The 12,453-nt window shown below is 38.1% G+C and overlaps 1 protein-coding gene across 2 annotated transcripts in view; it reads left to right on the top strand.

Moving 5' to 3' along the window:
• Positions 1 to 12,244, top strand: part of LOC127934920 (collagen alpha-2(VIII) chain-like) — a 48,057-nt gene extending 35,813 nt beyond the window's left edge. For both annotated transcript variants that reach the window (XM_052532470.1, XM_052532469.1), the window contains exons 2-3: positions 2,510 to 2,690; positions 7,994 to 12,244. In XM_052532470.1, the coding sequence (XP_052388430.1) occupies positions 2,543 to 2,690; positions 7,994 to 9,906 (2,061 nt within the window). In that variant the 5' untranslated portion in view covers positions 2,510 to 2,542 and the 3' untranslated portion in view covers positions 9,907 to 12,244. The remainder of the gene's footprint in view (positions 1 to 2,509; positions 2,691 to 7,993) is intronic.
• The last annotated feature ends 209 nt before the right edge of the window (positions 12,245 to 12,453 follow it).

Raw genomic sequence — 12,453 nt, 5'->3', positions numbered from 1 at the left:
ACTATATATATATGTGTGTGTGTATGTGTGTGTGTGTTTGTTACACACATTCATGTTTTAAGTATTATTTAGACATTCATAACTTCTAAAACATTTTTAAAGATAAAAATAAATAAAAAAACATTATGTAATATTAAGTTAAGCTTGATGATCACCAATTTATGAAGCTTAAGCATCACCTTTCATTCCTTTCCAAAATAAAATGAATCCATAAATAAAATAAGTTTCAGACATTATTTTGTACCCTACTCATGGAAAGTGTCTCAAATGATTCCAGTCTTTGATATGGCTCTTGCAGGAGTCTTGCTTGCAGATGCAGTCGGGCTGACTAGTGGGTTTCTGTGTTCAAACCTGCGGTTACAAGAGAGAGTTCAGCTGTCACAGCACATTGAAATAGGAAGTGAGGTAGGTTATGAATGTGTCTTGGCATGGCCAGGTCCACTGAGAACAGCAAACCAAAACCTGTGAACTGTGAAGGCCACGGATAGGATGTCCATGTGCTTTGGAACTGAATTTAAGATCAGCAGACTTTAAGCACCATCACTCAGGCTTCGTAGGTTCAGCTCTCTTGGGAAAACATAGAGTGCAGAAATTAAAGTCTGGGAGACATTTCAATCAATAAAGTATCTGCCACATTCAGTCAGGTGTGATGTCAAGTCTAGAACAGACCACAACTGGCCATAAATGTAAGTCTGATTCTTAAGATAAATAATCAAATTAATTATCACAGAAGTTCCTTTTTTCTTTTCTTTTTTTTCTTTTTTTTTTTTTTTTTTTTTTGCTATTTTATGCAAAATAAATATTTTGTTTTATGTATAGCTATAGCTTTATATTTGAGCAACTCAATAATTTCAAAATAAGGGATTCAAGAAAAATTGAAGGTTATGTTAGTTTGTTACATTTGTTAATTGTGATGAAGTATTCTTCTTAAGTTTTTTCTTAAGAAAAATTGGGGAACTGTTCCAAACGTGTCTTAAAGTAAGCTAAAATAAGATATTTTGAAGAATGTTTTTGGCTATACACAGTCAAAGTCAATGGGGTCCAAAACAACACTGGGCTCTCGTAGTTCAAGGAAGGAAACATATCGAAACATCTTTTATAATCTACAGAATAAAGAATATCATACAGGTTTGGAATGACATCATTTGTTTATTTGTTATCATTTCTACTTTTTGGCTGAACTATTCATGTAAGACTGTTTCAAGAATCAGCCCAGTTCTGATTTACAGGTTTACAGGAAAAATGCTAAATGCAAAGAATGAAATGCAACTATGTGTATAATCATGGATAAGCCTAAATAAAATAGGAAAATGAGTCAGCCTTTAAAATGAAAGAGAAAGCACCCATTAAGATCAACTTGTGTAATCCATGAAAGCAGATTTTAAAAAAGAGAGTCAATAAACCCCTCTTCTCCGAGCCAGTGGTCTCTCCTATGCACCTGATCAAATCTGTATAAATATTTGGTGCGGGTAACATGAGGATGAAATTATCATTCCTTCCTGCAGTAAATTAAAGCAAACACCTGCAGCTGTCTTGGGGATCGACTGGTTAAACAAACGCTGAGGCACTGAGCTAGGCTTTGGCATCCGTACCTCATCGCCCCGGCGGAACTTGTGTGGGGTCAATAACTCTACCCAGTGACCCGTCCGACAGCAAGCCGTGTAGGAAGATCTGCTTGACTCTTCTTGTAAGCATCCCTCAAGTGAAACATGTACCTCTGAAAAGGCTGCTTGTCTACACCAAAAAACTGAACCCATAGATTCTGTCATTTTTCCACAAAGTACTGAAACAAGGCCTAAAATAGCATCTCACTTCTAACGTTTAAAAGGAAGGGCTTTATTTCAGCTTTTTCAGTTTTGGACTGGTGTTAGGGGTTATTTTCTCAGTGTTTTGTAGCCTTTGTGGTAGCCGAGAAAAATGTTCATGTGTTGTATCCCGTGCCAGGCATTGCTGAACAGGCTCGCACATGGAGAGCTGTTTATGTATGCCACTGTCACTCAGTATTACACCTTTTGGAAATAGTGCTGACTGGCATAGGACTTTGAAATCCAACCGAGCACATTGGTAAGGCCAACATAAACGGGAACGTGAAGGGAAACTGAATGCTTATTCGGGTATCCAAAAACGGTTAGGAGTAAAGAACATGGAGTAAAGAACTTAGTCTTTGTAAGGAGATGAAAACATTATGCAGTGAGTAACAGACGCCTGCTGAAACACCCAGCAAAAAGATAACATTTCTATCTGCACGATTTCCACTGCTGGTTTTCCATCAAAATAAAAGTTCAAATTAAGACAGCCATAAATATTAGTATTGTAACTTTACAGAAATAATAAAAACATTTTTTTATTATTAATACTATTATTATATTTTTTCTTAAATGTTCTAGTGTATTTTACAGTGAAATATTACTGTAAAATATTATTATTATTTTTGTATAATGGATTGTTAGCTAAAGGACTAGTAGGCCGATCCTAAAGCAGTGCATCATTGATCTTTCTCTCTTTGCAGTTTGAAAGCCTGTGACCACAGAGGACGGTGACGATGCTGGCAGTGCTCTGTGTCCTGCTCACGTTGGGGAATCATGCCCTGGGTGGAGGTTATGCCCCCATGCCTCAGATGAAATATGTGCAGCCCATGATGAAGGGGCCTGTTGGGCCACCCTTCAGAGAAGGCAAGGGCCAGTATCTTGGTAAGTGTTTGTAATCCATCTTCATTAGATCTATCTAGTTTTCCTGTCTGTCCATCCATCTATCCAAATTGAAGTGCCTGCTTTAGTGGGGATTTTTCAGTGACTCTTTCTTGCAGGATACATTGTTACGCCAGTAGGTGGCACCAAGTGTCTTGAGTAAGTCATTTGAATCATTTATTCAGCTGATTTGTTCAAAAATACTGATTCATTCAGTAACAAAATATTTGACTGTCTTTATGAATGAGTCATTTGAATAAATCACAAAATTAAAGGGTATAGGTGACTTCTGCATATCACTCTCAAAAGCCACACCTCCTCCAAAACACATGAATGCACACAGGCAGACATAGCCCTTGGACCGAGGGATATGATTGGACAAACATGTTATGGTCCCACACCTTCACAGATGATATAAATAGATGTACATACATTTAAACCTCTAACTTAGTGATTGCTTTTGGGATGTGAAGAGACTTTCAACCAGCATAACAAAAATGACCCAAATCACCTACCCTACCTTTATTTAAAAAACAGCTGCTCACACATAAAGACAACTATTGTGTGTGTTTATTAATTAATATAGTATGGAGTTACTTTTGTGCCAGTAAAAATTAGCTAGAATTTTTTTCAACTTAATAATGTATTTTTTATACTGAAACTAAAACTTAAAAAAAAAGAAATACACTGCATGTTTTGCACTACTGAAGTTTCTAAAGTTTTTATTCACTATTCTGGCACAAACCTCTCGTGGGGGCAGGGCTAGCAGCAGTGTGTTCTCATTGGCTACCTGGATTTTGATTGACAGCCTGTTGTGGACGTGAGTGTCTGTTAACGGATTTCTATATCATTTTAGTGATATCAATTTAGGAGTTTTGTTCTTGAATTTAATCTTTATTTATCTGTTGTTATTACTCTGTCAACATAAGCTTTTAGGAGTGTGAGAGATCAAACGCGAGAGAAAATTTAATGTCTATTGAGGTTTAATTAGATGTACTGTATATAATACTGGAAATAATGTATCACGTCCAATGTTTTCTAGAAAATGTGTTTATTGCTGATGATTCTTTTGCATTTTAGGGTCTAATTAGGTTGTGCTGATAAAATTTTAAGATAGTATCATATGTGTGTGATTTAATCAGATGTCAAGAAAGTCTCACTAAAACCAGGTAATCAAGGTTGGCAACCCTGGCCATAACACTTAGCATATGCACTTACACCAGGGCTGTCAAACTCCGTTCCTGGAGAGCAGGAGCCCTGCAGAGTCTATATCCAACCTGCTCCAACACACATGTAGTTTTCAAATAATCCTGAAGGACTTGATTAGTTGGATCAGTTGTGTTTCATTCGGGTTGAAGCTAAACTCTGCAGGGCTGAGGAACTCCAGGAACTGAGTTTGACACCCCTGACTTACACCATCACAATCAATTATCATTTAAATTTGAAGAATTCAAACTAAATTACGCTTGTGACTTGTCAGATGGTACAAAGAATGTTCTTGCTACCAATTGTTTTTATCATGCTGATCATTTTGTTTAGTTAAAATTCTGGAAGCACATTTGTAAGTATTGATTATTTTATTTTATTTTATTTTTATTTCAAAGATATTTTATTCAGTTTCAGTATATATTTTCATAAGTTTCTTGAAAAATTAAGTTTTATTGGCACAAAAGTAATTCAATAATTTAGCTGGTTAAACTGGATTTCAGGAAGGTAATTAGTAAGATATTTTTGCACTAAAATATAATTTAATTTTTGCACTGAAGTGACACAGTGGTTTAGTGTATTCACCCTTTTATGCCATGGATGACTGAGATTCTTCAGGCAGAGAAAGAGTTAAGGAGTTGAGCCAAAAGTCTGTCAGACTGAAAAAGCGCTAGAGATGAACTATAAGATAGGAAAAGACTGATTTGCAGTTCACAGATTCCTCTCCGCTCTGTGATATAAGAAAGGGCGCTGTGAGTATGTCACAAGAGGAGAAAGAAGAAAAAGAGGACAGGATGGGGTGAAGTCACCTCCCTTCTGAGCAGTATATCACAGGTCCATTAGGTCCAAACCAGAAGGGATTCAAAGGGTGTGTCAAAACAGTGTCAGAAACAAGTAGGAGGGGTCAAGAGAGCCGTGGGCTGATGAGAAATCCAGGGTAGGTGTCAAATGGAAGTTGTTGTGATGTGCTTCAGATACATAGGATGTCTCTGTTTCACAGGTAAAAAGAGAAGGATAAAATACAGCAAAGAGCGGCCAGATAGATGTTCCTGGGATTTAATTGGTTTACCTGCTACTGTTAGTTCAGCTTTTGAAAGTGAAAAAAAGTCGTGACAATTGCCAAGTATGGTAACCCATACTCTGAATTGGTGTTCTGCATTTAATCCATCCAAGTGCACACACACAGCAGTGAGAAGTGAACACACACCCAGAGCTGTGGGTAGCTATATCCAGCGCCCGGGGAGCAACTGGAGTTTCAGTGCCTTGCTCAAGGCCATGGGTATTGAGGGTGGAAGAGAGCGCTGTTCATTCACTTCCCGCCACCAACAACTCCTGCCAGCACCAAGATTCGAACCGGCGACCTTTTGGTAGTTAGTCCGGCTCTCTAACCATTAGGTCACAGCTGCCTCCCTTTTAGGGATAGTTCACTCAAAGAGGAACTTTCAGTCATCATTTACCCATCTTCATGTTTTTCCAAACCTGTGTGGAAACACTGTTCCTAAGAAGAAAGGAAAGTCATACAGGTTTGAGCAACATGGGGGTGAGTAAATTATGACTGAATTTGTATTTTGCACACATGCGTTTATTTTTTGACATTCTTCAATAAATTTTTATAAGTATAGAGAGACTGATAGTATCTATCAGTTAAATTGAATACAATTATAACATAGTTTTATTAGTTATAAACACAGAAGTGTTCAATTTTTGTCCTGCATTCTAAATGACCAAAACCATTGAACTGAATGCTTTTTATATTTACATACTGATTATTAGTGAGCTCTTGGCCTGTCTGTGGTCTGCTGACAAAGATTGCATGTGATTGACAGTTTTGAAAGGATAGCGTTTCTCTGCATCTGGTAACTTTTTCAATGTGTTTAATTCAGTTTTTGTGCATCGGTGAATTTGTGTATTTGGGCCTATGGTTTGGGCCCGTACAATGCAAATTAGTTTTTGTTACAACTAATATAAAAGTAATTTAATATTAGTAATTTAATTTATTTTGGTATTTGGACATGCATACAGTTCTTTTGAATCGCTTCAATTTAAAGAGTAGGAGACATTCAAGATCAATTGAGACTCAAAACATAGAAAAGCTGTGTGCACACTGCCATCTAGTGGACAATGGAAGACATGCACAAACAAAGAGTTTGTGTGAAAAATGTCTGTGATATTACACATTGCTTATCCAGTTGAAACCTAAGGCAATTTTAATTAATTAATTAATACATAAATAAATAACATACTAAATAAAACTTGCAATTGGGTATAGATAACCTCTATAAAATTCAGAGCCACCCTCTTTAAAACCAATATTGTGCTTAAAATATTGAGAACCATATGTACACAGTTATTTTTTTATTTTATTTATTTCCCGCTGACCATATCTAAATTCCACTGACTTCTTTATAATAGCAGTTGTTATAGTAGATTCCATGTAGTTGTCTGTTTATTTAGGGGCATGAAGTTTAAAGTGGTAAAGTGATGGTATCAGATGGGTTAAAGGGTTAGTTCACCCAAATATTAAAATGATGTCATTAATGACTCACTCTTATGTCGTTCCAAACCCATAAGACCTCCATCCATCTTCTAAACACAGTTAAAGATATTTTAGATTTAGTCCGAGAGCTTGAAAATGTATGTATGGTAGACTGTCCATGTCCAGAAAGGTAATAAAAACATCTTCAAAGTAGTCCATGTGACATCAGAGGGTCCGTTACAATTTGTTGAAACATCGAATTTACATTTTGGTCCAAAAATAAGAAAAATTGCGACTTGGGTTTACCAATTTATTCAGCATTTTCTTCTCTTCCGGGACTGCTGTGAGAGTTAACGTACGACGCTGCTGATGTGTTTTGGTGCGTCCAATAACAAAGATAACACGTCAGCAGCGTCATACGTCAGCAGCGTCACTGAAGTCTTGTGAATGCGCTCACAACAGACCCAGAAGAGAAGACAATGCTGAATAAATTCTAACTGATCCTCTGATGTCACATGGACTACTTTGAAGATGATTTATTACTTTTCTGGACATGGACAGTATTCCGTACAGACATTTTCAATGGAAGCACAGAAAGCTCTCTGACTAAATCTAAAATATCTTAAATTGTGTTGCAAAGATGAACAGAGGTGGTGCAGTTTGGAACAACATGAGGGTGAGTTATTAATGGCATAATTTTTATATTTGGGTGAACTAACCCTTTAAGTTAATAGAATTTACTGAACAAAAGCGATTTTGTATTGTGTAATTTGTATATTTATGTAAAGTGTAATTATCTCAATTATTCCTCTATAAACCAGTTTAGGCATGTTGAATATCTAGGCCTATGCTATAAATCATTATACCACTTGAGGGGCGCTTCACAAATAGAACATACCATTCCAAAGCATACAGTTGAGAATATGTAGAAAAAAATGTACAGAGAAGTGGAGATGGATATATTATAGGTACTCAAGAGCCATAAAATCTATGAGAAAATTGTGCTTGATTATATTTCCTTTTACAAATATTTTAAATATTACTTTAAAAAAAAACTTTAGAAATGTCATAAGAATTAAGCACATTTTAACATTGACCAATTTTTCTTAAGATCATGCTAAAGATTTGAGTTAATGTAACATGGGATTTGTCAGGACATCAGGTCAGTGAAATTGACCATTTTAAAGTCAAAGTTTAATGTACTGTTAATTCTGAACTCATCTCTCAAAACATTTATTGAGAAGTACAGTGAATGCAACTTTGCAGTGTTTTCCTGACTTGCATAGTTTGGTTGCTCCTAGTAGAAACATGGCTGTCAAATGTCATCACTGTAGTTCCTTTGCTGAAATTCCAGTGAGGTAAAATGCTGTTGATTTTTTCATTGTCCTTTGTTAATGTTTTGTCTATAAACACATTCAATTTTCTCTATAAGCCTTTGTTGCACACCTGCGTAGCTGCCATTGAGCATGCGCTTGAGCATAATGCTGAGATAAGCACATCGCAAATGTAGTCTCAGTGGAACTTTGTTTTAACTTTTTTTTTTCCTCTTTAAATTCACACATTGGCAAAACCTTATTTTATTTATTTAATTCTGAATTTATGAATTTTTCTTTTTTATTTGCAGAGTTTCCACCCATGATGGACATTAAAGGGGAGCCAGGTCCTCAAGGGAAACCAGGACCAAGGGGAATACCTGGGCCTCCTGGATCACCAGGGAAACCAGGTATAGGAAAACCAGGTCTAAATGGTCAAACAGGTCCTTCGGGGCCTCCAGGATTCCCTGGGATTGGAAAACCAGGATTACCAGGTTTACCAGGAAAGATAGGACCTAAAGGACCTCCAGGACTCAATGGTGAGGTTGGGCCTCGTGGAGAGGTGGGTCCACGTGGAATTCCAGGTCAGCCAGGACCACCTGGACCCGCAGGTCTGTCATTGAATGGTAAACCAGGGTTACCTGGGACTAGAGGCCCACCAGGATCAAGAGGTGATCCGGGGCCTGAAGGGGGACGTGGTATTCCTGGTGAACAAGGACCTAAAGGGGAAAACGGCAATGGAAAACCCGGTTCAACAGGTCCAAGGGGACCCATTGGCCTTCAAGGACCTCCAGGACCTCCAGGTATTCCTGGGTTGGGTAAACCAGGGATTGGTGGACTTCCCGGGCCAGTAGGGCCAAAAGGAGATAAAGGTGGTCCAGGAGTTCAAGGTGTCCCAGGGGAATCTGGTCCCCCTGGACTACAAGGTCAGCCGGGGGCACCTGGTGTGGGAAAACCTGGACTTGATGGTGCTCCAGGTAACCCAGGCCCAATAGGTCCAAAGGGTGATGTTGGGCCCAGAGGAACTCCTGGGTTTCCTGGTTCCCCTGGCTATGGTAAACCAGGTCTTGTAGGACAAAAAGGAGACAGAGGTCCTGCTGGTTTACAAGGAGCCCCTGGTGACAAAGGAGAAACTGGGATGGATGGTCTACCAGGAGATTCAGGGTCAACTGGACAGCCAGGGCTTCCAGGTCCACAAGGTCCTATGGGTCTTCCAGGGAAACATGGGATGCCTGGTCTAAAGGGAGAGAATGGCCCACAAGGGCCTCCAGGCTTGCCAGGACTTAGAGGAGATCAAGGTCCCAGTGGACTCCCAGGAAAGCCTGGCTTCCCAGGGGATAAGGGCCTTCCTGGTCTCAATGGAGCCACAGGTAAACCTGGACCTAAAGGTGAACCGGGTCACATCGGACTGCCAGGTAATCCTGGCTTGATTGGGGGACCAGGTCCAAAAGGTGAGAATGGGTTGCCAGGACCCACTGGACCACGTGGCAATTCAGGGATTCCTGGACTACCAGGCCCCACTGGTCATATGGGACCTCAGGGCATTCCAGGATTGAAAGGTGAACAAGGTCTACCGGGCCCCCAAGGAATTGGAAAGCCTGGAGACAAAGGTATGCCTGGTCCACAAGGACCTCCGGGAAAACCTGGCCCTTCTGGCCTAAATGGTATGCAGGGCCCTCCGGGTCCACCTGGACCTCCTGGACCTCCTGGCCCGCCAAATGGTGATTTCAATCAGTTAGCTGTTCGAGGACCAAATATTGTAGGAGAATCTATTCCAAAGCCTAATGGTGAGAAACCCTATTTTGGTCAGGCTGAGCTCTCTGCCTCCGTGGCTCCTGCTTTTACCGCTATATTGACAACACCATTTCCACCATCTGGAATGCCGATTAAATTTGACAGAATTCTGCACAATGGGCAAAATGCTTACAACCCTGCCACAGGCATCTTCACAAGCCCACTTCCTGGAGTCTACTATTTTGCTTATCATGTACATGTAAAGGGAAGCAGCCTGTGGGTGGCACTGTACAAAAACAATGTGCCGGCCACATACACCTATGATGAATACAAGAAGGGCTATATGGACCAGGCATCAGGCAGTGCGGTTCTAGAGCTGAAAGAGAACGACCAAGTTTGGGTGCAAATGCCCTCTGACCAAGCAAACGGGCTCTACTCCACTGAGTACATCCATTCTTCCTTCTCAGGGTTCCTCCTGTGTCCCACATAACGTTCCGTCTCAATGAAAAATTGCTTGCTCAAGTGGCCTGCAGTTACATCTGTGATAACAGCGACTAGATCACAAGAAAGACTTGCTGAATGACGGAGAGGCTGAGTTCGAAGCAGATTTCATGCTGTGTCTCTGTTTTCACCCTCTCTTTCAAATGTTTGATTTGTACTTTCAAGTACAAACATTGTCATTTTCTGCCTATATGATAATTTTATTATAACTGTTGTGTTATTTTTGTTGATGTTGATATAATGGTGTTATTTTATTGATGTTGTTGTAGTTGTTCCTGTTTATCACAATCAGACTATTAAGTACTTTGCAATGCTTAGGTAACCGTTTGAAGACTTACCCATGTGACTGCACACGTTGCCAAATGTTCTGACTCCCACTGAGCTCATCATGTTGACTCTGGGGTTGTGTGTTCCCCTGGTTGCAGTCTATTTTACCTGTATCTTACCCTCATATAACACAGGCTACTTGATTCATGCCATGTTTCACATTTTAGAATCCAGACATTCTATACAACATTGTTATTGTATTTGTATGTTTAAATACATCTATAATTTAAAGAATAATCCTCAGTTCCACATTGTTTTTTTTTTCTTATTAATGCCAAACAGGTGAATATCTATCTGTTTTAGTCATTAGGTATATATGTTTTATTTGATTTACTGTGTTGAGCAAAAATGATGTGCTAATCTGTCTGTTTCTGCAACGACTACATTGTGTTGGAGAGTGATTAAGACAAAAATTACTTGATGATTTACTTATTTGAGTCATTTGCTCAAAACATGCCAGGTTTAAATCAGTAGCAATCCTGAAGGCCTCTAGAGGACTGCTGTACAACATTGCCTGCATTAACAAAACAAATATAACAAATACATTTCTGTGAAACTGATTCCATACACTCAGAAAAAAAGGTAAAAAAGCTGTCACTGGTGGTAACCTTTCAAAAGTTACAACTTTGTGCTTTATTACATACATTTTAGTGCCTAAATTGCACATATTAGTACCTTAATGGTACATATTAGTCCTTTTAAAAAGGTGCCGCCCCAGTGAAAGCTTTGTACATTTATTTCTAAGAGTGTACTTAAAAAAATCATGAAATCAAAGCTAATACATAGCGTACAGCTTCTCATTAAAATCTTACGATATCCTAGAGTACATTGTTGAGTAAGGGACTACTAATAGACTGAAAATATGAAAATATAATTCAGATTTTTTTTTTTTTATAAGAAACCCATTCTCCAACACAAAATCCAAACTACTGCTTTGTATACTCTAAACGTTTTACATTCTCTGATGCCTTTTTAATTGTTGCTTTAACAAAGACACGTTTTCCTGCTTGTTTTTTACATTCTTTTTAGACATGTAATTACACAGACATGATTGTCACAAACATGAGTCGATGCATATTCTAATCTTTTACCTTTTGACAAAAAAAATTACATTATTTGGATACATCACACTGTAATAGCACTGCTCCAGTGCTGTTTATACAAGTTTAAAAATGTAAACATTTTCAAACAAAGAAATTGCACATACTGAAGTGAGAGAAAAATAGCAAATGAGGCTTGGAGTCCCTCTTGAAAGATATTTTCTAATTTCCGTTTGTTTGAACAGTACATAGAAAGATAAAACCTGAATCAGTCTGAAGGAGTGTCAGTACTTAAATGCACCAGATTGCCCATTCAATACATGGTTTCATGACATTTGTTGCATGACATGGTTCAGATAATTTACTTTTGAATGATGTTTTGGCACCAGATCTTTCTTATTTCAGCATGTATTTGATGACCTTTTTGTTGTATATTAACACTGTGACCAATATTTTCTATGAGTGTATATTGTTTGTGTGCAATGGATTGAAGATTTAAGAATTCGTTGTGCTGCAATATCTCAAAACTGCTTAGACTATGTTGCTTCCTTTTATCATTCAAACTAGGGGGGAAAAGCCTTGATTCTGTTCCATGGGATATTTATTCATTATCAATCAAATTAAAAGAAACAGCCAATCCTATTTGCACAAGAACTTGATTAAGGCATATTTATACATTTTTGACAGTCCAGCAAGGAATGTCTAACTACCGAAACCCTGAACGTACAAATAACCTTATATTTAATAGCATCAAGGAGTTTGTAGTACACACTATCATTATTTCTTTCTTTTATGATGTATCTATCAATCTATAGGACTTTTGTCGTATTGCATTCAATTTATGCAATCCATTTTGGGTATTAAATGCACTCTTTGATTGAACATATTTTGTCAGCTCATACAAAATTTACAAGTACTTGACAGTACTGATGCAACATCAATAAAGACTTTCTTTAACAAGGGTGTCTTTTGTTGTTCTCCGTTACTAATAAGAGCAGAGCAATTCATTATTCATGGTATTAATCAGACAAGTCTAATAAATTCAGTTCATAAATTCGATATGAACCAATTAAAGTAAAACCGCTAACTTTTTTTCATAAATAAAATAAAGTCCGTGTACAGAAATATCCAACTAACACAAGGGGGAGTGTGCATCCAATTTAGTGTTG

The sequence above is a fragment of the Carassius gibelio genome, chromosome A19, assembly GCF_023724105.1.
Source record: "Carassius gibelio isolate Cgi1373 ecotype wild population from Czech Republic chromosome A19, carGib1.2-hapl.c, whole genome shotgun sequence".
NCBI lineage: Eukaryota > Metazoa > Chordata > Actinopteri > Cypriniformes > Cyprinidae > Carassius > Carassius gibelio.
This window is presented reverse-complemented; position numbering and strand designations above follow the sequence as displayed.